The 26,682-nt window shown below is 39.4% G+C and overlaps 1 protein-coding gene across 1 annotated transcript; it reads left to right on the plus strand.

Annotated features, from left to right (window-relative positions):
• Nucleotides 1-2,852: 2,852 nt before the first annotated feature.
• LOC124284641 (beta,beta-carotene 15,15'-dioxygenase-like) lies at nucleotides 2,853-20,726 on the plus strand. Its single transcript, XM_046720746.1, has 11 exons — nucleotides 2,853-2,953; nucleotides 4,481-4,590; nucleotides 6,186-6,444; nucleotides 7,174-7,312; nucleotides 7,555-7,696; nucleotides 8,364-8,575; nucleotides 12,888-13,133; nucleotides 14,083-14,185; nucleotides 16,488-16,594; nucleotides 19,237-19,351; nucleotides 20,414-20,726. The coding sequence occupies exons 2-11, from the start codon at nucleotides 4,500-4,502 to the stop codon at nucleotides 20,563-20,565; spliced, it is 1,566 nt and encodes a 521-aa protein (XP_046576702.1). The 5' UTR covers nucleotides 2,853-2,953; nucleotides 4,481-4,499; the 3' UTR covers nucleotides 20,566-20,726.
• The last annotated feature ends 5,956 nt before the right edge of the window (nucleotides 20,727-26,682 follow it).

Raw genomic sequence — 26,682 nt, forward strand, 5'->3', positions numbered from 1 at the left:
AAAAAATGGGTACAATGTGAAGCCCATATCTGGTGTCCCCCGCCGTGATACTGCTGGAATATTGCTAAAAGCGGCGTAAAACTAAACTCACTCACTCTCTTACACATATCAATTTCACATTTTGATGAGCACAATAAATTACATCGAAGTTTTTTCTTTAGATATAAACAAACCTCATAACGTGAACAGCCAACTTAGTTTTGTAACAAACATGCATATAACGAACTGACGGATATAACGAACTGTTTCGGTCCCGAGCACTTGCTGTGTATTTTGGACGTATTTGAATATTTCGAAAACGAACTATGCTTATAACGAACTGACGGATATAACGAACTGTTTCGGTCCCGAGCACTTGCTGTGTATTTTGGACGTATTTGAATATTTCGAAAACGAACTATGGTTATAACGAACGAAAATTAGTGGTCTCATTTAGTTCGTTATAACCGTTGTTTACTGTTTACTGAATTTTAGTTTGTATGTTAATGTGTACTAGAAGGTGCCTTGTACGATTGACACGATTGTTCGTGTTATCAATACGTTGCGACACCATAACGCTCACTCAACATACAAAACGTGTTTTAAGTAGGGGTGGGTATTGCAGTGAATTTTTATATTGCGATATATTGCAATGCGAAAGCATATATTGCGATATGTATTGCCATATATTGCAAGATTGTTTTTAAACAAAAAAACTATTATAATCGAGTGAATGCTTGACAAGATCACTATACTTGATTAAGCTTTAATAAAAACTTTAAATCATGACAAAATAAATAACATTTGGCACAAATGAAACAAGGAAAAGAACAAATTAACATCAACACAGTGGTTACTAGTTTGAACTCCACTCTCAAAAATATCCGAAGATTTCCGAGTGTTACGAAGTTTAGCGAATGCATGTCGAAATACCGGTTTTCGATACGTATCGGTTTCATGTCTGAACCGATTATATTGCGCAGCCCTAGTTTTAAGTCTGAATGTATCGACGGAGCAACGGTTGTGTGATAAATCTACAAACCAGCCAGTCCATAAAGACACACAGCCAGGTTGTGGTGTCTGCTTCGCCGTTATACAGGGATCTGTATTTAACGGTACATTAAACAGATGTCGGATGTAGTGGTTTGTGGCAAATCACGTAACAACTGACAACTAACTGGATAATGTTCTGATCAAAGTCACAGTTCTGAATCATAGAATGTAACAAATAGAATTATGTCAAGTCAGAATAACGGTGCAAACTTATTGTTTTGCGTTCGAAAACCCGGTATCGTTCCACCAAGCAGCTTTTGTAAATTTCATTACGAAGATCTTAAGTCTGTATTAAATTAACCGTGAGGAGGTTTCAAGAATTTGGCTGAGATTGCACTGAGGCCCAAAACCAGGTTATTTACGTATATTTTATGAACGCTTCAATATAGTTACATTACATTACTGTAGTACATAGTAACATTAGGGGCCGTTCATAACTTATGGTTGACTAACAACTAGTCTCTGAAATGAACATATTTTACTGAAAAAAGTTCATAGTAAAACAAATTATAATATAATGAAAAGGAGCCCTGAGACTTTCTTCATTTTCAGACACTCAGGTACATCAACTTCTAATAACTGTCACAAACGTCTGAAGCTGAGGAAATCTAGACTTGCCACATTTTGTAGACTTGCGTGGGCTTTCTTGGATATATTTGCTTCAGGGTCTGTAAGACAGACTAAACTTATGGCTGAGGGTGCCCGGCGGGGTTTGATTATGGTCCAGTGGTTAGAGCGTTCGCTCGTCATGCCTATGACCCGGTTTCGATTCCCCACATGGGTACAATTTGTGAAGCCCATTTTCTAGTTTCCCTCGCCGTGATGTTGCTGGAATATTGCTAAAGGCTAAAGGCGTAAAACATAAGTAAGTTCATAAGTTCATCATCAAAGATGGAAAAAAGGTTTGAAGTATCAGAGCAAACGCTTGGATTCGGAGCCTTACGAAAAGTCTAAAGGCTCGTCGTGTAAATAAAACGTGTTCGAGATTTGGCGAACCCGGGCATTCAGACGTACACATCACTATGTATGTATGTACAGTTATCATGAGCACATGTTCATGATCAAAACTCATAGATGATGTGTATTGACAGTAAAATGGTTTGTGTTGTGTTAAAGGCGCACATTATATCATAATAATGCATCGTGTTTGCGAGCTTGTTTGTGGGTTTTCTAGGATGAGGGGCTGTGTGCGTGCGTGCGTGCGTGTGTTTTCTTTTTGGGCTTGTGTTTTGGTGTTGTGTTTTTGTTTTGTTTCCTATTTGGGGTAGCTTGAGCTGGTTTGCCTTTTAAAATGTTATGGTTCTCTGGAAGCAGAGACCATATAATAGATCTATTATATGGTCTCTGCTGGAAGGCGACCAAAACCCATCTGGGAAAGTTCTACCAACTACCACCTCATTTGAATCCAAATTAAGGCCGCTTTGCATATTAACTGCTTGAAGTTTAACCCCGCACTCAGCAATAGTCCAGCTATATGGCGGTGATCTGTATATAATTAAGTCAATACCAGGTCGAGTCTGGACTAGACAATCCGGTGATTGACATCAAGAGCATCGATATACGTACGCAATATTGCAATTGTGTCAACCAACTCAGCGATCCTGTGCACCCGATCGACAAGAATGGGATGCTGAGGACCAATTCTAACCCCAATCTTCTCTTGTCCGCGTTTAGCCGAGCGTGAGGTTCGCGATCGACATGCCTCACCTGCGACTGACGCAACTTTACTGCTTTTGATAGACTGGTACCCTTCCCTTCGCCTCCTGACACTGCACACACAAAAGTGCAGAGAGCAGCGCAAGCGCTTTACTGCCTGCAAACCACTCTACTCCTTTGAAATGAGAGTTAGCTCCCTTGAACTAACTCTGCTTCCGGACAACTAACGTTCTTCCATTCTTCAGCTTCTGACAGGTGCTTAACGGTAAGTTAAACATTTATTCAGACGCACATTTTACAGACACTGTTGGAGATAATGCATGATATTGATGCATGATAATGAATAATGTGTGATATTGTGATTGTCGCTCACTGAAATGTCTCTCATTTGATTGAGCAAGGGAGAAACATTGATCTGTCAATATAGTGTCACGCAGTAAACAACTGTGAGTGCTGCCACAGTCAGTAGTCAGTCAGTGGCGTGCAGTTGGCGTTGAAGAAAGACTGTGTCGATGATAGAATCTGTTCACCACCCTTTAGTGTCTTTAAGACAAGATATATCGCCAGAGATATTTTTTTACGACTGGCTAGGATCAATTTGAAAATTTACTTTAATTCAAGCAGAGTTACAGCATAACCTTCACCAAAGGAAAACAGACTCTTAGAATCAATTAAGTAGGAAAGTGTTAAAGACCTACCGGTACCTTACAATAGCATAAAAATCTCAAATGAGTAAACATATTTAATTGTAGATATTATTAATACTCAGGGTTTTACATAGCTCTTCGAAACTGGGAGCTCTGGGGACTGGGGCATATGTATTCTGAGAGTCCATTTCCCAAATTGGGAGTCAATCATGATGAAATCAATGATCATGGATGCTTCCCATTTGTTAAAGATTAGGTTATAATATGTGTTACTTTCAATGTCATTGGAATAATGATTGTAAACAGAATGTTTATATTTTAATATGGGATATCATTACAAACTCATAAAGTTCTTTCACAGAAAAATTTATATTGCGTCCACAAGGATGCACAGGATTTTAGTTTTGGGGCACTTCATCAAATTTCTGCGTCCAATACAGGAATCATGTGTCCTGTAAAACCCTGAATTCTGTTAATTCAGTGAAGTTGATAAAGTCGGTGTTTAAAAATAGCTGTCCGAGCAGATGTAGGTTGACTTTGAGGCAATCTTGACAAAAATAAAAGTTACCTAACCGATGAACAGGTTAATATTTGAACAATATTGATATATCATATATATTTCCCCTTTTACACATTGAAATCAATTTTCCTATCAAAGATGATATCAGTTTTTCATGACGTTCATGATTCTCTAAAGTAACTTTCAGCAAGTTAAGCTGAACTAATTTGCTAAAGCTCATCACACATACCTTTACTTCTGTTGTATTTTATTAAAGAATACTTATTGACAATACTGACATGTCTTGTATGTTTTCTGTAGGACTGGTAGGTCTTGAAAGTTATCAGTCCTGTGGTCTGGTATAAATATTGGGGGGTGTCTTAAACTGGTGTAATCAAGTAACAAAGTCTAATAGTAGGCTTGTAAGTAAGTAACACTGCCTCCGAGAAGTCATTTTTTAGCATGAGGGTATTTATGTCAATTTTGACCCTGACATATATATATGATTACCCTTTTGAATATTTACTTCGGTGTTTTATTTTGTTGAATCAGGACTGGTAAAATTTACTGCCAAATGTATCTTTCCTACATGCTATCTACCAGCTGTTTTGCTAGTTATAATGAATACATTGCACTCCATTTTCAGCTGACACTGACTTGCAATAATGTCGGTCAGTGATAATGATGAGCTCCCAGGATGGATGAACTACTCACCAGAAGATCAGCTTGAGCAGCCTGTGGATACTAATGTCACAGGTAGGGATATATATAATGTATCAGTAAATCATGATTCCAAATACTATATTTGTTATATTAATTGCAGAAATAAATTTCATCTATGCACACATATTTGTTGCTACAATCTGCATTTCTTAAGCTGGATGATAGTGGTCTGTTAATAATCAAGTCTACATTGCCAATTGCTTGACATCATGAACATTGATACTTGCAATATTCCATATTCAAGTGACATGCCACTTCAGCCGGGGACATTCTCTTCCCACGAACCTGATCCGCCATTCAGTTCTGTCTAGAAGAAACGTTTATGCAGCGCAGGGGAAGAAGTTTAGTTTTTGAAGCATCACGGAAATTACCGAGGCCTTGCGAATGATCACTTTTGAAACAACGTCGCTGATTGCACAACTAAATCTGATTGCCTCCAATCACGAGTCTTGAACCATGAAAGGGCCGTATTAGAACAGAGGTTACGTAGGAAGATATGACAGGAGTAACCTCTGTGGGAAGAGAATGGCTTCAGCCAAGCCAGTCATGGGTTGCTGATGACCAGTTAACAGGGCCTATACAATTTCTGAAAAAATGCTTGTTATATTAATCATTGTGTCAGTATATTTTTATGACACATTCAATAATTGATTTGTCAAAACTAAAACATCCAATCAGTCACACCACTAGCGAAGGAAGGTCGAGGTTCGATCCCCGACCGCGTCATACCAAAAAGACGTTAAAATATGGTACTTGTTGGTCCCTGCCTGGCGCTCGACATTAATGGGTACAACAAGGACTGGTCAGCTCAGGATAATGTGTCTGGGTGGGGTATTCATGCTTCACTGCGGCATGGTATCTCAGTGGGCTAGTACTATAAAACCAGCTTCAGTCTGGGCTAGTACAAGCAGTCACTCATACACATGCATGCACGTCGTCATATGAGCGAAATATTCTCAAGCACGACGTTAAACCCAATTTCACCTCACCTCACTTGTTATTGGTATAGCATAAACAAATGATATGAAAATAAAAGCTGTTGTAGTTTTTTAATGTAAAAAGGTTTTTACTTTGACAACACTTACCAACATTTGTTCTGTGATATTTGTTTATTTGATGGTGAAAATTGTGGACTCAGTGGTTAGAAATGGTTCTCATAATTGTAATATCAATTTGAAAACATAAATCAAGCTATAAGAAGTGAAACAGCCTTCTATGTCATAACAATTTCTGTTTTCATTGTCCAGGAACATAACCTCATTTATCCTAAAAATGCACAATACGTGAAATGAATTCAATTGATTATGTTGTAAAGATGTCGAAAGTGGTCGATATCTCGGCTTTTCTGATTTGCGCCGACAGACGTGTCAAGAAATGCTTCAAATGTAAACAAGATATAATGTGTCATGACCAAATGATATAGGGGTTATGATCCATGACCATTCAGCTTACAAGACAAGTTGATTTCATAAACATTTACTACTTTGAAATATCAAAATCTTACGAAGTTTGGGGCTCACTCTCTATCGAGGAAATGGTAGTTGATGACGACCAACTTCCAGTTGAGCATGGACAGGGCTTTCCTTGCTGTGTTCTATATCATAACAATTTCTTTTTTCATTGTCCAGGAACCATCCCCACATGGGTGACAGGGACTCTGTACCGGAATGGATCGGGGATGTTCAAGGTAGGGGAGACAACTGTAAAGCACCTGTTTGATGGCCTGGCAGTCCTCCACAAGTTCATCATCAAAGATGGCAAAGTTCAGTATCAGAACAAACTCTTGGACTCGGTGACCCTTGAAAAATGTCTGAAGGCAAATAGACTCGTCGTTGGTCAGTTCGCTACAGCTGCCTACCCAGATCCCTGCAAGAGCATCTTTGCAAGGTACTTTGATGTGGAAGGGTAGATGGTATAGCAGACTAAGGGCTAGGAGAACTGCAGGTTAATCTGTTTTCACTATTCATTAGGGTAAATGACCGCCTCCATGGTGTAGTGGTTAGGCGTCTGCCCGGAGAGCGGAAGGTCGCGTGTTCGATCCCTGACCGCATTATACCAAAACACGTTAAAAATATGGTACTTTTTGGTCCCTGCCTGGCGCTCAACATTAATGGGTACAACAAGGACTGGTCGGCTCGGAGTAAGTATAATGTGTCTGAGGGGTATTCATGCTTCACTGCGGCATGGTATCTCAGTGGGCTAGCACTATAAAACCAGCTTCTGTCTGGGCTAGTACAAGCAGCAGCACATATACATACACATGCATGCACGTCGTCATATGAGCGAAATATTCTCAAGCACGACGTTAAACCCAATTCACCTCACCTCACCTCATTAGGGTAAATGTTCAGTTTTAGCTGCATCCCTGACCACATGTTTAGACTACCCCAGATCCCACTGTGTGCCAGGTCTTCTATCAGCTCCTTGCCTGCTCTTTGTGCTGTCATCTTAGGATCTTAGGGAGACAAGGACCAATAGTAATAGTTTAAAGTTTACTTTCTCGATGCTCTGAGAAAACAGTGTGATATAGTCCAGCCTTGCCTTCATCCACTACTGATAATCTACAAGTCATGTGATTTTTTACAAATTACATGCATGTCATGTTTATATTTTAAGGTTTTTCTCCTATTTCAACCCGGAAATGACGGACAACACTGCCGTGAACATCGTCCCCCACGGCGACATGCTTCTGGCACTGACAGAAACACCAACCTGCAATATTGTAGATCCAGAGACACTCACAAAGAAGGGATCGGTATGTACATGTATATGCAAATATTTTGACTCGTAATGTCAGCTGCCAGTCTGAAAAAGTATGAAACTTTGTTCAATTTTTTATGCCGGAGCCAAACAAATGAATAATTTCCCCAGCTCATCCAGCAAACACTATTTTCTAGAGAAAATTATTTATTTAAAAACAATTCCAGATTCCCGTTATTTTTTGTCTCATTTGATATGTTATGTAAGAATGTCTGTAAGTGGATTTCTCCTTTCCAGATTCCTTTAGACAAACTGGTTGCAGTTCACATCGCAACGGCTCACCCCCACTCTGACCCTGACGGCACTATGTACAACCTGGGAACTTCATTTAACCACAAGCAAGCTTACAACATCGTCAAAATACCACCACAAGAAAAAGGTAGAGACCCTGATTGACCCAGGGTTCCCTGGTGATGCTAAGTTATCAGTTTGTTGTTGTAGTCTGGTATAGTCACCAGTTTGACCAGGGTCTCATTCACAAGGCAGTTACCATGACTATCATAATTTGCATGCTTTAACAATGAATAATTTCCTTTTACTTTTGTGTAAATATCAGATGTGTTAAGATGCAAGAAACAATTATTTCATAATGCTCTTTACTATGCGCACTGTTTTTTGTTAAATTACACTAAACTTCAGTTATAATAAACTAAAAAACCACAAAGTTTAGTTTGTTATAACTATAGTTTGTTTTGACCGTATTCCGATTAAAAAAGGACAGAAGTCTAATAAAACAATTTGTTATGTCTCCCGGTTTGTTATAAGCAAGTTCAATTTAAACAGAGTTAACTGTTACTCAGATGAGGATGGTACGTACACACATACCTCTCTACCACAGGAACAGGATCCCAAATAATTAGTGCTTGTTTAACAAGTGATCAGCTATGATTCTTTACATTTATGTACGTGTGCTTTCATTGTAATCATTTGCAAAGAAAACTAATGTCATCATCAACTGTTAAACTTCTATGATGAGAGGCCAGTATTTGTACAGCCTGTCAACATGTGCATCAGCAGATATGAGTCACCTCGTCTCTCCTTTCCAGGGGGAGACAACCCCTTCAGCCGGGCATCCTTGGTGTCAACCTTTCCGTCTCGCTGGATGACCAACATCGCCTACAACCACAGCTTTGGAATGTCTGAGAACTACTTTGTAGTTTTGGAACAGACTCTGGTTACTAACATCTTAAAGCTGCCCCTCATGAAGTTTACTGGAACTGGATTTGAGAGTTGTATGTACAACTACCCGGAGGAAAAGGTTAGACGACTGCCCCCTGAATCATTGTACATACTGACCAGCTGAGTTAAGAAATACAGTTCGCTCTACCACCATGTGTAGTGTAATAAAGCACACTTTCGCCCTGAACTATTATAGTTAAAGCAAGAGGACGTGGTAGAGCAAACTGTGTTTCTTTTCTAAGATGCCAAATTTAATACCTTCTAAGGATAATTTCGATGACTCTAAGGCAGAAAACAAACGATGGTGTCTGTGACCTATATTAAGAATCCTCACACAGGACTAACTGATGCGCTGTTCTATTGACCTCTCTCTCTCTCTCTCTCTCTCTCTCTCTCTCTCTCTCTCTCTCTCTCTCTCTCTCTCTCTCTCTCTCTCTCTCTCTCTCTCCCCCCCCCTTTGATGATGGTTTACGTTCGGGTTAAATATCATCTCTAAATAATTTTAATTACATCTGTGATTAACGTAGACCATATGGGGCAATATGAACGTCGTACTTCTACTACCAATGTAAGATGAATAGTCACGTGACATTCCATGATAGCATTGTGGTAATGTAAACATTGCGAACATTATTTTATCCGTCGGAAAACATAAACGTAATGTTTCCACCAATGATGTTAGCTGAGTGAAGGAACTGCAAGCCAAGAAAGGGATGCAACAGAGTAGTTTACTGTAGGAGGCTGTATGAGGCGATGACAGTTGACATGCATCGTGACAGGTCGGTTACATTGTGATGTAATGCAAAAGTGTCAGGGAATTTTTGGGTTTAAGTCAAGGAAATTGAGAGTTATGGTCAGAGAAAATTAAGGTTCAGAATGTAAGCTAATAAGGTATGGTAGTATGATGGCTATGCTGGTTTTCGACCCATTCAGTGAAAGTACAGTATAGGGACAGACTAGAATGGCGAGAATGGGCACGCCAATACATTGTGATGTAATGCAAAAACTGCACATTATCAGGGCTCCCACAGGTCAGGGAAAAGTCATAGAGTTTGGCTTTTCTCAGAAAGTCAGGAAAAGTCAGGGAATTTTGTTAGGTTTTCAAAAGTCAGGGAATAGTCAGGGAATTTTGGGTTTAAGTCAAGGAACTTTAGAGTTATGGTCAGAAAAATTAAGGTTCAGAATGTCGCTAATAAGGTATGGTAGTATGATGGCTATGCTGGTTTTCTTGTAAATTGTGAATGCCCATTTTGGTCAAACTTACCCATTTAAGTTTCATTGAAAGCACAGTATAGGTTTATATTCTGACATTTGCTGACATTTGCTGTTCATTTCATGTTTCTAATACTCACAAAGCAAGACAGCTAAAGGGATTTGCACCTCTTGCCTCCAGAGCAACTATTAAGATTACTTTTTCTCTCTCTTACTGCTGTATGTGGTGGTGGACATATATCTGCTAAATAGCATCTCATTTAGCTTTAAAATCAATGATTCCTATTTTGTCTTATCCTGACTCATGATCTTTTGCTTATCTCCCTTTCCTTTTCTAATGGTAGTGGAACACTTGAATCCCTTGAAGTTTCGAAGCGGACGTAAAAATACACTCACCTACAAGTTACCTCCCTTTTGCCCTTTTCCCCGCACAAACAGTCATGTGACCAGCCTTATAAAAAGTATAAAAATATCAATTTTACTTGAAAAATTACATATACTGAGTCAAAAAAGAAACTTCACAAAATGTAATTTGAAAAATAATGAATAATTTTTCTCTGATGATACATCTATGTATCTGAAATGGGATCCCTATCTTTCGACTCAAGAAAAACGTTAGCAAAACCCACTCAAACCCATCCATTTATCATGCAAATGACGTTAGTGCCAAATCAGGTTTTGCACGTGCAGTCGATCACGTGATCTTCGCATCGAAGTTTTCTTCATATGCACGTGTTTGCATTGGCCTCAAGAATTGAAAAAACACTTTTAAACCACAGTTCTAACGGTTCTTGAAATGCCACGATTGTCAAATGTGCAACGTGAACGTGCCATTGGCATGTTGCAAGCGGGAAGATCAGTTATTGACGTCGCGAAGAGCAATGGGATGCAGCCGTCGTGACTGTGTATGACTTGCAAGGTCGTCTACAACAAACTGGCACCACTTCTGATCACCCAAGGTCTGGTCGTCCACGTGTGACGTCCACGAGCAGAAGACCGATCAAATCGCCTTACGTCACCTACATGACAGATTTCTGCGGCTACACGAACCAGGGCTGAGATGTTTAGAGGTCGACTGTCCTCACAGACCATTGGAAATCGGCTTTTGCGGGCTGCCAATCTCCATTCTTGACGCCCATATCGTGGGCCAATATTGACGCCGTTTCATCAACGTCAACGCGTCTGCTGTGGGCCCAACGTCACCTCCAATGGACCCAGAGACTGGAATCGAAGTCGTCTTTAGCGATGAATCCAGGTTTACCCTCAGATTCGCGGACGGCAGGCATAGAGTCTGGAGACGACGTCGTGAACGGTATGCCCAATGTTGTGTACAGGAAGTCGACAGCTTCTGGAGCGGAAGTTGCATGGTGTGGGGTGCTTTCTGTGGGAACAACCGTTCCCGACTTCTGGTCATCCGTGGAAACGTCACAGCTGCTGCTTACCGCGACCAGGTGCTCACCCCTGAACTCGTTCCTTTCATGGCGCTCATGGCCCAGGTCTACAGTTCCAGCATGATAATGCTCGGCGCATACCGCGATGTTGACACCAAATTTCCCTCAAAACGCTGGAATCAACGTCATGGACTGGCCATCGAGGTCCCCTGACCTTAATCCAATAGAGCACGTTTGGGATGCACTTGGGAGAAGGCTTTGTGGTCTTAGGAACCAACCTCAGAATATGCAGGAACTTGGCGCTGCCTTGCAAGAGCAATGGCGCAGAATCCCCAACCACGTGTTCACATGCATCAGGCAGTCGATGAGGAGACGGTGTTTGGCAGTGGTGAATGCGCGGGGCGCCCATACACGATATTGAACTGAGAAATTTCGCATTTTTATTCTTGTGACTTGACATTCTGTATACCCATGTTTTGGAACGGCAGTGTAGCCTAATGGAACTCAGCAATGAAATAATAACTATTTAACCATCTTACCATCTCTTGTTCTTTTATAGTGCCCTGAAGTAAGAATGTGAAGTTTCTTTTTTGACTCAGTATATTTGTAATCTTTTCAATAAAAATCACCAACGTTCATTAAAATCAGTATGTACGATTTTTGGTTGCAAAATTGCTCCCATTTTGTTATATGGTGCTGAAATTTGGGTGTAAAATATTGCAATACAATTGAAAAAGTTCATGCTGCATTTTTTAAACGGTTTTTGAGGGTTGTGAAATGTGTACCTAATAAAGCTATTTTTGGTCAAGTTAGGCGGTATAATATATTTACCACTACACAGTTGCGTGTTGTAATATATTGGATTAAGTTAATTAGAATGAGAAATTATTGTTATCCTCACCAATGTTACAGAATGTTAAAAGTAATGGATGAAAGAGGACAATGTAGGTGGGTGTCTGATTCAATAATCTTATCATTTACGTGTAGTTTTCCTATGTGTGGATAAGCTAAGATGTTGGCAATGTTTCGTTATTTTAAAATATTTTCTCGCAATTATCTGAAAGATATATCTTTTCAAAATTGGCACGCAGTGTAACTGTGTTGTGTGACATTGTGGCAGGAGAGTCAAGGAAAAATCTCTTCATTACAAATATTAATATTTTGGTTGATGTCATAAATTAACAAAACATGTATGTATTTATGATATGTGTGAAGGAAATATCTGAAAAGCATGGTTAGGACTTACTGAAGGTGAGGGAGGATTCCAGTTTTTACACTTAAATGGTCAGGGAAAAATCTGTACTTGTCAGGGAAAAGTCAGGAAACCTGATTATCGTCTGATAAAGTACTGTCGGCGCCTATGATCTTTCACTGAAGCATCTTAGAATTGGAGTTAAAACTTATTTTCATGTAGAAAGACCTCTCATCTTTTGGATTTTTTTATCAGAAATTTTCTGTTTTCTAAATTTAAACCATCATCTAATGTTTGTTCCTTTGTTTCTTATCTTATATTCCAGCCATATGATGGTCGTCTGTAAACATTCTGGAATAGACAAGCTAGTGATCAACAGCATAAGCAGTTCTAACCCAACTATTCACAGGTCATGACTTATTGACTTCATTGAAACATTGTCACAAACTGGTCAACTTTTCCCAACTCTGTGACCTTGGAATTTTCAGATTGCCTCATTCACTAGAGTCTCATTTGACTGAAACAGTTTTTTTTCATTGGCATTTAATAAAAGTTTGTACTAGATTTTAAATTTATGTATCCATTTTTTACCACAGGTTCTTATCCATCTTGCCCGGCGCTCAGACGGAAAGACGCTAACAACTCGGTACACTGCCGACGCCTTCTTCTGTTTCCACTTCATCAACTGTTACGAGGAAGATGGTCACATCGTCATCGATTTCTGTGCTTTTGATGATGGGGGTGTGATACGTGATGCTTACATTAAAGATGTAAAGAAAGGTGTCTTCTCAAAAAAATATGCCAAAGTGAGACGCTATGTGCTTCCTATAGACGTCGAGAAGGTAATTCAGCTTGTTTTGCCATTCAGTAAATAGTGGTTTATGTTTTACATGTAAATTTGGACATTATTGTGGAGATAAAATATCTTGATACCAACTTGATATGAAATTATTAATTTGTGTGACTGGTCCTGTGGTCCCTGACTAGTACAGATTCATTGGGACCACTAAATGATAAGTTTGCACTGGTCCTGGTGGTCAGTGAATTTTGTATTCAAGTTAGCCTGCGACCTCGGGATGCTATTTCGGGATGCTATTTCTTACTGAAATTGCCTGTCATTAATGACACACACAAGTACGCTGTCAGATACGTCAGCTGTAGCAAGCCAGATAGAGACGGTATGTGTTACCGCTTGATGTCGAGATGACAGATACGTCAGCTGTATCATGCCAGATAGAGAGGGTATGTGTTACCGCTTGATGTCGAGATGACAGATACGTCAGCTGTATCATGCCAGATAGAGAGGGTATGTGTTACCTCTTGATGTCGAGATGACAGATGTGTCAGCTGTATCATGCCAGATAGAGATGGTATGTGTTACCTCTTGATGTCGAGATTACTATTCAGCATGATCAGCCATTCAGGTAGTTTTGCAAAGTTTGATATGAAAGATCTTCATGTTGAAATGACTTAAAATATCCACTGTTACCCACTCAGATAGTGTTAGAGGTGTATCATACACATATTCAGTAAACATATTCAAGGTCTGATATAAATTATGTTCATACTGATTTGACATGATAACATAACCATCTGTCAGTTAGTGTTAGACCGGTATCATACACATATACAGCAATAAGGATTCTAATTCTGAGTGAAGTTGGATGGGTTGCTAAAGACCATCTCTGACCCGGATCTTCCCGGGTTTGATGCTGTTAGAGGTGTATCATATACATATGCAGCAAAAGTCGTTTTCATTCTGAGTGAAGTTGGATTTCTTAAACCACACAGGCAGAGAGCGGCAAGAACCTGGTGACTCTGGCAGACACCTCGGCTACAGCGGTCAAACAGGCGGACGGCTCCATCTTGTGTACCCCTGACTACATCACAGGAGGTGGGTTGTACATTGGTGGTTTTAGCTATCATTGGTCGTAGTATTTGTTGGATGTAGAATTGTCTAAGAGTTTCATAATTTTAAAGTCTTTGAGATTGGTTGTTCCGGTTTAGACTGTCCCGCTGGATGATGTGGTGGGGTTGTCTTGGAGGGGGTCTGATAGGGCTGATCTGGAGTCAACTTTTAATACAGAAGTTCAATGTTCTTTGATTCGGGTTCTGAGGGGAATTGATTTTTCACCGACATAGGAAAGTCCACAATCACATGGGATGTGGTAGACTGTTCCTAGTGGTTGTCGTTTCTGGTTAGTTGGTGGTTTGCCAGTTGCTTTGATCTTGTAAGGATGCTGTTAGTTTTCTCTTAAACACTACATCTATGTTAACTTGTTTTTTCAAGAGTCTCTAGACTTTGTGGCTGACAATTCTGTAGAAGGGGAGGCTGATGATAAAGGGTGCAGATTGTTGACTTTATAATCCCAAACATCTCCTCACGCTTGTATATGTATATATGCTACTCTATCCTCATGTTGTTCATCACTTGCTTGATAACAGTGTTAGAACCTACACCGAAACATCGCTCTCACTGTAATAAAAAAATTGTTCATCCATATATCGTCATCCTTCCTTATTGATCCAACTTCTAAATGCCTCTCAAAAATGTCAAACAGTATCAAAATATATGCTTTCAACATTGTTAGCGAGGTTGCTATTGGTATAGGCCTCTCCGTTTTGAAGTTGTATTGTTCTAGCCATGTGTCTTCCCAAACCAGAAGTGCATCTGGTTGTGTTTTTATGGTACAAATAGTATTCTGAAAAAAGATTAAGACCACTCAGTATCAAGAGATGTGATAACTTCTCTGTTATTAAGGTATCTAGGAGATGCGCTTTTGCGGGGATTACTTCTCTGTTATTAAGGTATCTCCTCGAGCAGAACTCTAAAACCGCTCAATTTTATCCCAAACTTGGCAACGCTGGTGGTGTACTTGGTGCCTTTTGGTAGGTATTAAAATAATGGACCTCCAAGGCAACAAGTTCATCAGTGCACATTAGCGGTAGTTCTCTTTTCTGGAGCAGAACTCTAAAACCCTTCAATATTTCTTCACCAAACTTGGCACATAGATTGGTCTGGTGGTGTACTGGTGCCTTTTGGTAGTTTTGGATTTCAGAATAAAATATTTTTGGCATTTCCATGGCAACAAGTTTGACTTAGACTGAAATAGGTGATAGTGCTCCTTTCTGAAGCAGAACTTTAAAAACCTTTCAATACTCTCCTTCCACTTTTCTATATACTCACCTAAATATTTGACATAATCATAACTCGTAGACATATAATGAAGAGTATTTTGCCATTGCTGGGGATATTGATGACTTTGTCTTCTTGTTGTGTTTGAAAGATTCCCCACATGGGTGCAGTGTGTCAAGTCCATTTCGGGTGTCCTCCGCTGTGATATTGCTAGAATATTGCTAAGAGCGGCGTAAACGTAAAACTAAACCCAGTCACTCACTGTGTCAGAAAGGTACTGGGAGCTTCTGGCAAACTCATTTCTTTTACAAAGTTGTGTTGCTATGGTCATATGTTTTCCAAACTTGAAACGATATTTTTATACAGGACATAGTAGGGATATCGATATAGATCCTAGAGATGGATAATCGATGCCTAAATTTTGATCGATGATCGATAAATATCGGGGAAGTAACTTAGAGCAGAAAAGCCAAATAAATCTCAAAACAATGAATATATTTTACATGACTGGTGAGTGGCGACATGTTTATGGATGGATTACTATGGTCTGTTTGACTTCATTTGAGACCGATGACTGGTAATCAACAAGCGCGTGCAGTGAAATTTCAATTTCACACGTACAACTCGCACACCTGGCTGTTCTACCAGCAAGTGGTCCTCCCTCGTAAGAAACAGCGAAAAGTGACAACAAAATAATTATCGTTTGTTAAACAACTATTTTATTCGGGTGTCCAAAATTATGATACAAATCATCAGAGTTGGTCTGTCGAATTCACGTGACTGTGCAAAGTTTGATTTTGTTGCATGTATTAGATTTTGTGTTAGTGAGCAATTCTTCGGTCTCAAATGAAGTCAAACGGACTGTAATAAAACAGCATGCTGGACATAATTCAGAAGCAGCCGATATATAAAACCCATGTATGATTGATTTGCATACATGGATGTTATCAAACTATCCACTGGATGAAGGTTGAATGATTCAGACGTCCACCATGACATCGGGTTTTGCTGTACAAAACACACTGTCCTTCTTCATACTTTTCATTGTGATATTTTCCAGATGCATCCAATGGCATAAGAATGGAACTACCCAGAATCAACTATTCCTACAACACAAAGAAGTACAGATACTGCTATGGAACAGAATTTCTGACAGACAAACCAAGGGTGAATTGTATTGGAAATCATAGAATAGTGTAGAACAGTCTTTTCTTACACACCCATGGGTGAGAAACCCATGTGAGAAAACTGGTATCACACATATGTGTGAGATCGATTTCTAATCCTGTGATTGGCTACTCCATGGTGATAACCTAGGGTCAGGTTATGACGGACTACTTTCCTGATTACAATTCATTGATAAGTTCCTCGTGCTTCAATCGAACAGGAACCTGTTACTCGTGCCAAAAAAACCCCTTTACACCTACCTGTTATTTTCTAGATTGCAACATAAACAGGTATTTACAATGAAACAGAATTTGAAGAAATATAACACGAATCTATTATTTTCTAATTCCTTTTATTAAAACTTTTGATTTCTAGTCATGAATTCAAAATCGCTCTAACAATCAGTGAAACCTGTGTATTAAAACAATTATGTGAAAATCGACGTTAAGATAAAGACCAGGATCCCTTCAAATATTCAAAATGTGAAACGTTGGTACTTTTACTGGAGAGATGTGACAAGTCATATATCGTATAATTAAAATACCCGACACGATAACGTCAGTGATCGATTTGCCTCATCGTTTCTTTGATGAATTGATGAAGATAACATTTTTCTTTTTTATTGATAAACATGATTAAGACGCACTTGTGTATTATTGCGTAGCTACGATGAGAAAATATGAAATTTGTATCTATTCGACCATGAAATGGTGCGATTTTATGGTGTGTAAGAAACAGATTACTGTACTCGTGTCTGTCAGATATCATTTATCTTACAACTCGTTGTTTCAAAACGTATTTAACTCGCTTTTGCTCGTTAAATAAGTTTTTAAACAACTCGTTGTAAGATAAATGATATCTGACAGACACTCGTTTAGTAATCTCTATAGAAATGAAGCATTGACAAGTAGTTCAGAATTATAACCCTCAGATGCTACTAGTCAACAAGGACTGAATCTTTGAAGGTCATCTAGAAGTTGAATGCATAAGAATAGCAAGATTTATGGGTGTCAGCTTGTTTATTGTGAACACCATGATGTTTCCGAGTGTATGGTTGCTCCTTCATCAGGTGCAGGCATACACTCCGAAACCTTGTGTTATTCACATTAAAGAAGTTGACATCCATAAATCTTGCTTTTCTCAACAAGGACTGGTATTGTTACCTGTCGTGGACATATATTAAAAGTCTCAAGCAAGAGACAAGAGTGATGGAATTTGAAATGCTGGTTGAATGATAGTAGAACTAGAAGCAATTAAAAGAAAGTCAGTTGCTGAGTTTGGGAATTTGGATCACCCTCGATTATGTATTGACATTTTAGAATTCCCTAGTCATTTGTTTAACAGTGTTATGAAATTGAGGCTTAGATTAAGTATATATTTATCTATCCTCATTCTGTTCATCACGTGTGTGATAACAGTGTTAGAACCTACAAGAAGTTGTTCATCCATATATTGTTATCCTTCCTTTCTGCTCCAACTTCTAAATGCATTTCAAAGAAGTTAGATTAAGTAGTGCATTCGCAAATCCCACTGTTCTACTGTTTCAAAAACTGCTGCATATGCTACTGTGATACAATTTACAGCACATGTTGAAATGTTTGTTTAATTTTAGTTAAATATATTTTATGTCATCCTTGCCCATGTTTCATTGGCATAAGCGGCCATGGGGTAGCCTAATGGTTAAAGCGTTGGCTCGTCGCGCTGAAGGCCTGGGTTCAATTCCCCACAAGGGCTCAACGTATGAGACCTATTTCTGGTGTTCCCCACTGTGATCCGCCGCGAGAGCGGAAGGTCGTGGGTTTGATCCCCGACCGCGTCATACCAAAAGACATTAAAATATGGAACTTGTTGGTCCTTGCCTGGCACTCGGCATTAATGGGTACAACAAGGACTGGTCGGCTCGGAGTCAGTATAATGTGTCTGAGTGAGGTATTCATGCTTCACTGCGGCATGGTATCTCAGTGGGCTAGCACTATAAAACCAGCTTAAGTCTGGGCTAGTACAAGCAGCCACACATACACATACACACGCATGCACGTCGTCATACGAGCAAAATATTCTCAAGCACGACGTTAAACCCAATTTCACCCCACCTCACCTCACCTCACCTCACTGTGATATTGCTGGACTATTGCTAAAAGGGCATAAAATCATACTTACTCACTCAGTCGTTTGCACAATCAGTTTGTTTTGTTATTTTTCAAGTTCTGTCTTGTTTTGCCCATGGGGATTCCAGGTTACAATAAGTTGCCAGTAACCATTGTGTCATGAGAGACAACTGATCTGATGGTCGGGCAGCCTGACTTAGTGTTATTATCAGAATAATACTCTGGCAGTCTGCATTGTCACTTGGGTTGTTGTTTAACACCCACACACAGCAATATTCCAGCTTTATGGCGGCAGTCTGTAAATAATCGAGTCTGGACCAGACAAGCCAGTGATCAACAGCATGAGCATAGATCTAAGCAATTGGATAAAATGATCTATGCCATTGGGATACGATGACGTGTCAACCAAGTCAGCGAGTCTGACCGCCCAACCCCGTTAGTTGACTTTTACGACAAGCATGGTTGCTGAAGATCAATTCTAACCCGGATCTTTATTATAACAACGAACACAACAATGATGCTCTGTGGTTTCAGCTGACCAAGGTGGACATGAAGACGAAAACCTGTGTCTACTGGATTGGAGAGGAAGGGGACCAGCCTGGTGAACCAGTGTTCATAGAGAGGCCGGGGGCAACAGAGGAGGATGATGGTATGTGTCTATCACATGGGGTGCATGGCTTAGACAGTGTATTCCTGTCTGTCTGGTGCACCCAATGGGGTGGGGTTAGGTTTGTGATTTGTCTGGTGGATCCAGTGGGAGGAGGGGGTGGGGTTTTGTGGATTGGTGGTCTGTCACCAGTGGATCCAGTGTGAAGGGTGAGGTTTCTGATTAACTGGTGGAGCCAATGGGCAGAGGGCTGAGGTTTCTAATTGGTCTGTGACTGGTGGAGCCAATGAAGATCTATTGGTCTGTGACTGGTGAAGCCAAGGGAGAGGGCTGAGGTTTCTAATTGTTCTGTGACTGGTGGAGCCAGTGAAGATCTAGATTTCTTGTTTCTGATTGGTCTGTGACTGATGGAGCCAATTGAGTGGGCTGTGGTTTCTCATTGGTCTGTGACTGGTGGAGCCAATGGAGAGGGCTGAGGTTTCTGATTGGTCTGTGACTGGTGGAGCCAATGGAGAGGGCTGAGGTTTCTGATTGGTCTGTGACTGGTGGAGCCAATGGAGAGGGCTGAGGTTTCTGATTGGTCTGTCACTGGTGGAGCCAATGGATAGGGCTGAGGTTTCTGATTGGTCTGTGACTGGTGGAGCCAATGGAGAGGGCTGAGGTTTCTGATTGGTCTGTCACTGGTGGAGCCAATGGGGAGGGCTGAGGTTTCTGATTGGTCCGTCACTGGTGGAGCCAATGGGGAGGGCTGAGGTTTCTGATTGGTCTGTGACTGGTGGGGCCAATGGAGAGGGCTTAGGTTTCTAATTGGTCTGTGACTGGTGGAGCCAATGGAGAGGGCTGAGGTTTCTAATTGGTCTGTGACTGGTGGAGCCAATGGAAAGGGCTGAGGTTCATGATTGGTCCGTCACTGGTGGAGCCAATGGGGAGGGCTGAAGTTTCTGATTCGTTTTGCAGCTTGAAATATTGTTTGCACATTAAAAAGGCAATCAAAACAAAATTTAAGAAAAGTACATAATACAACTTCCAGATTTGATGTTTTCTAACATTTATGATCACAATAACTATTTGGAATACATAAACCAAAGTATTGCATTATTTCAGGCGTAATTCTTTCCCCTGTGTTCACTTTGGAAACCGGACGCAATGCCTTCCTCCTGGTGCTTGATGGGAAGACATTCAAGGAGCTGGCCAGAGCAGAGACGCCCCCTGGTGTCAAGATGCCCTTGACATTCCACGGGTCGTTCATACCCTGAGGGGAATTGGAACCAAACATACCACTATGGCATGGGCAACCACAGTTGGCATTGATTATAAAAAAAATCCACAGTAATATGTTTTAATTTGGTCCTTTTTGTCCAAATGAGAGATATTTTGAAAGCATTACTTTGTTTGTATTTGTTAATGTTATGACACATTTTAGGTTTTGTTATTTTTGTGTTTTTGTTGCGTGCTCTTACCTCTTTTCATACTTATTGCAGTATGACAAGGTGATGTTATCTTGACACAGAATCTCAGTATGCTCATCCATAGATTGTGTATTCTTTGTTACAGATCTTATTAATACATTTATTGCCTCTTTGATACTATGGTACCACCGTCATCAGTCTAAGTAAACTTAGGCTCAGTATCATTCATTACACTGCTATACTGAGTCTAACTAAACCTTGTGGAAGGTCGCATCAGCTGACCTTTTCAATGGACCAATCAGAACACAGCTTATCAAATCGCGGAAGTTGAATTTGACGTTACCTTTTGAACTTTTACAAAAAGTTTTGTACCTGAACGATTCCGAATGCTATTTTCTGTATGATCGCTTCCAAGTGATGCACATGGAGCACGCCACAAGAGTGAGTAAACAGTCCCTGAAAATAGCGTTTTGTCAGTATTCAAGGATGTCAGCTTGCGGGAATATTAGCTAATGATAACCATGTCAACAGAAACCCCAAAGCGTATATTCTGCAGGTCATCTTTCTGTGTTCTATGCGGGTTTTCATTTGTTATGAGATCAGTGTTGGCGACCGGGGAAGAGAAAATCCATTTTGTAAGTCCCGCCAAACCGAAATAGTAGCCGTTGTCTGATTGGTTAAATCTGTTCGTCCGTCTCGCATTTGATTGGACGGTCATAGGTCGCTCAAAGGTTACCTGACACGACCTTCCACAAGGTTTTGTTAGACTCAGTATAGCAGTGTAACGAATAAGTTTACTTAGACTGCCACCGTCATATATCTCAAATATTGTCGAGTTTGGCATTCAACAACATACAAACCTTTGTTTAGTCACTGGAGAGGGGAATCTACATGATATTACTAAAATTCACAGTGTAGTGACAGAATATATCTAGCCTTGAATATATCTATCTCACAAATACACATGTATTCACTTTGGATACAACACAGATAAAACCTATAACAAGACATATCACATTATGGATAACAACTTCTTGTTTATTGCACAAGGCCTTATTGTGACTTGATAACAATGCAAAATGTGACATAAAATGGGTTAGGACTGCAAAATTTGATGCAGTCCTAAGACCATTTCCACCAGAGCATGCACACATGCACACACGCACGCATGCGCACACACACACACACACATTTATGATACATGATTGGTCCCCAAATGACATTAAAATCACAAAATTGTCTCAACATATTAGTAGGCAGTTGTGATTCACATGAAAGCGTATATATGGATTCTAAAAGAATGTTTGACACCCAGGCAAATCTTGGCATATAGGACTTAAGCATTTGTAGCAGAAATACTTCAAAGTAAGTTTAAAACAGTTGAATAAGATATAGTTTGATTGATAAATATTTCATCGAGATAAAATCAGTATATTTGTTTGTATGAAAAGAGTAACAAAGTTGTTGACACTGATAAAAGATCTTTATCACAAAGAGATAGGCTTCATATTCGCAGAATTTTGACAGTAACTAAATTAGCAATACAATGGAAGGCACAGGGTGCACCTGTGGTCCAGTGCCTTTGTACTATTGTATGCAATACAATCTGTGATGTCACTGTGTTTAAATGTTGTTGTGGCAAGTATTGATGCACTCAGAATCCACTTGTATTTTACACATACTGATTCATGTAATACTTTGTCTAATCTTGTATCGTCACGCCGAAGACCCGGGTTCGAATCCCCACATGGGTACAATGAGTGAAGCCCATTTCTGGTGTCCCCCGCCGTGATATTGCTGGAATATTGCTAAAAGAGGCGTAAAACCAAACTCAGTCAGTCAGTCAGGCTATTCTTGTAACCATGTTGAATATGATTGACCTCTGCTGTAAACTACAAACCACGAAGGTCAAGATCATTTTGTTGTGGCTCTTTAAGAGAGGTGTTATATCTGTTTATGAGATCTGATTTTAATGTGATTGCATTATTATAAGCATACTTTATAGTTTTGTTTGAAATTTTAATATATCACACTATTCATGACTTGTGAGAGTTTTGCACCATTTTTGGCAGCATTATACCAATATAACTGTACTTGCATACTTTTGAACAGCTTACACATCTTGGTTACAAACTCTATGAGATTCATATACCACAGATGTAGGAAAAGTATTATTAATTTACAATATATGTAGTATTTCAGTGTTTGCAAGAAATGTTTATAGGAAAATAACTTGTTTAGGCATACTGTTTGGAAATGTATCATTTCCTAAATTGGTGTAAATGTTCATTGATCAGGAGTTGAAAGCGTTCCTCGTCTTGCTTTGTGTGTGTTCTCCAGTACTTTACCATTTTTACTTTATTTTAATTAACATAAATATTTATAATATATAAAGTTTATACATTTTGCCTATGTAATCTCATTACAAAAAAATGTGCAATTATTCTTGTGCTTGAAAATTTGTTTGATTGCTTCTGTTTTTAACAGTGAACTGTTGTCTTATATTTACCTAAATTATTGACATATTCTTTATCTTTGACTTGTTTCATAAAATTACCAAACTGGCAGTTTACTTGTGTTACTCTGTACTCACAAGACTGCCTCCATGGTGTAATGGTTAGAGCGCCTGTCCAGAGAGCGGAAGGTTGATATAATTAAATCTGTTATCTACTGCAAGAAGTTTAATTTTTAACAAGAACATGTTTCTTCTGGCACGTCATCATGATGTTCATGACATCATGGTTTTGTTTCCATACAGTTATTTCTGTACCACATCCATCTTCATCAAGCTGTATTGACGGGGTTAATCATATATTGTCTTTTATACATTCCTGGGGTGGTGGGGAAGCCTAGTGGTATATCACGCTGAAGACCTGGGTTCGATTCCCCACATGGATACAATGTGTGAAGCCCATTTCTGGGTGTCACCTCCATGATATTGATGGAATGGTGCTAAAAGTGGCATAAAACTAAACTCACTCACTCATTGTACATACCCATAATTGTCTTTGGTATTGTCGATGTGTAATTAGATAACGTTCTTTGGATTCACTAACCATCTCAGCTTTCATTTCCTTTTCCTTTTGTGTGTTGTTTGGGGTGGTGGGGTAGCCTAGTGGTTAAAGCGTTGGTTTCGCGCCGAGGATCCGGGTTCGATTCCCCACATGGGCACAATGTGTTAAGCCCATTTCTGGTGTCCCCCCCCGTGATATTGCTGGAATATTGCTAAAAGCTGGCGTAAAACTAAACTCAGTCAGTCAGTCAGTCAGTCAGTGTGTTGTTGGTCAATAAAATTTTTATTAGTTTTTAATCATTCACTAATTATAGGATTTATGGACAAGGCATGACGTGATTGTAATAAATAAGCAAAACCTTTATGAAGTATTTTGACAGTTATCAGACATGGGCGTACCTGTGAAGGTCCGGGTTAGAATGAACCTTCAGTAACCCATGCTTGTCGCAAGAGGTGACTAACGGGATCGGGTAGTCAGGCTCGCTGACTTGGTTGACATATGTCATCGGTTCCCAATTCGCGCAGATTGATGCTCATGTTGTTGATCACTGGATTGTCTGGTCCAGACTCGATTATTTACAGACTGCCGCCATATAGCTGGAATATTACTGAGTGCGGCAAAAATAAAACTGACTCACTCTCTCAGACATGGGCATGATTCCAGATATTTTCATGTATAAGTCATGTATGTTGTAGACATATAACAACAAAGAGTGTACATGAAGACACCTGATTTTGGAGGTTTTCAGGAAGCTGACTATTAAGGAATGTAAATGAAGACATGCAGACAAAGTAACAAAAATTATCTTTGGTTCAGAACTTGTTTTACATCAAATTTTTGGAGCATTATACCAATATCACTGTACTTGAATACTTTTGAATGTCGCTTACACATGTTGTTTGCAAACTCTATGATATTCATACACCACAGATGTAGGAAAAGTATTATTAATTTACAATATATGTAATATTTCAGTGTTTCCTTTGAAGTTTAAATAAATCATCTTAATTTAGCTATTCTTGTCTGTACTTGATGATAGACTGAAAAAACTTGCAAGAGCAAAACAAATATTTGAACATATCTAATCATATTCTTTAAATTATTGCCAAATATTCTATAACCTTAAAATTCAATAATTCCACTGAGCCTAAAAGAGCTCTTGTTCTACCTCATTTCAAGTCAGAGATGAAAATATACAGCTCATTTACATTGACCAATGTTGATCCAATAAGTTTTTATCTTTTTATATCTTGTTATTCTTAGATTTGTACAACTCAATTCTGCTGGTAATGGTTCAGTGGGATGTATACTGGACAAAATAAGTTAGGGATATTGGTATTTTTATGATTGATATTTTATCAGTGTGTCAGTGAATAAATAGATCATTATTCATAATTTCAAAATTTACATATATCCTTAACTATTTTTTTCCAGTATATATGGGAATTGTTACACATTTACTTGCAGTTTATGCACTTGTAGCATTAATCTCAGATTCAAATAATCATGTTTAGTAGCAGGGGAATGGTATAGGAACATTTCACGATATTTGACTCACAAAGAGCTATTAGATATGTTATGCTTCTCTTCATTTTCTGTTACAACAGTTTCTTGGCCACCAAAGTTGGAATATATACAGCCACAAAAAGCATATGTTTTACCTTATATAACATAAATTAGATAGCAGTCAATGCATCAGATTTCAAAGTTTGGATGATGATTACTGTTTGACCTGGCAAGGGTTATATTTCGATTTGTGATTGGTGTTTTAGATAAATCCTAAATAAAAGGTGGGATATAAACTGGACCCTGTATACATGTTCAGCCACGTGGTTGATATCCAGGGCCCAATCAACAAAGCCGTAGTCCTAGCGCCACGAACGGTGTTTGGATCTAGGACCCTGATATATCTGAACATGTTGAGTTTGAGATTGATTGTTGTTTAATATGTGAATGTTACATGTAAAAATAGAAGATATGATTACGTTTTGTTGTTGTTTCATTATGACCACCACCTGTGTACACCTACCCCTAAAGATCCGGGTTAGAATTGATCTTCAGTAACCCATCCTTGACGTAAGAGGCGACAAATGGGATCGGGTGGTCAGGCTCGCTGATTTGGTTGACACATAATTGTATCCCAATGGCATAGATTGATACTCATGATATTGATCACTGGATTGTCTGGTCTAACTCGACCTTTTGTAACTCTATGGTTTATCATAGGCTTGCAAATGTCGTAGCTCTACGAACATTTTGTGGCTCGGGACCCTGATATAACAGAACATGTTTGAGGTTGATTGTTGTTTAAATCTGAATGTCACTTGGATAAAGAGAAGATATGACACGTTTTTGTTGTTGTTTCATTAAGAACACCACCTGAGTACACTGACCGTGAAGATCCATCCCTTGGTCAGGCTTTCTGACTTGGTTGACACATGTCATCATATCCCAATTGCATGACTCGATGCTCATTATGTTGATCACTGGATTGTCTGGTCCTGACTCGATTATTTAAAGACCATGGCCATATAGCTGGAATGTTGCTGAGTCCTGTTTTCTGTTGGAGAGAGTATATGTTTTCAGAGGAACGAAACCAGATACTTCTGTCATTAAAACTTTGAGCCGTTTTTTCCGGATTTTCCTAAAAAGAAAACGGACATCATCAATCTCTTTCCTCCCCCCCCCCCCAAAAAAACAACAACAACAACAACAACATGCTCTTACCATTTTGGTGTCTACTGTGATATGACAGATACTCACTGGTACACTGGTATACTTCTTCTCTTCCATATGCTTCTACACTGAGGGGGCGGTGGGGTAGCCTAATGGTTAAAGCGTTGGCTGGTCACGCGGAAGAGGGTTCGAATCCCACATGGGCACGATGTGTAAAGCCCATTTCTGATGTCCCCCGCCGTGATGTTGCTGGAATATTGCTAAAAGCGGCGTA

The sequence above is a fragment of the Haliotis rubra genome, unplaced genomic scaffold, assembly GCF_003918875.1.
Source record: "Haliotis rubra isolate DU_JTF1 unplaced genomic scaffold, ASM391887v1 Scf340, whole genome shotgun sequence".
In the NCBI taxonomy this organism is placed as follows: Eukaryota; Metazoa; Mollusca; class Gastropoda; order Lepetellida; family Haliotidae; genus Haliotis; species Haliotis rubra.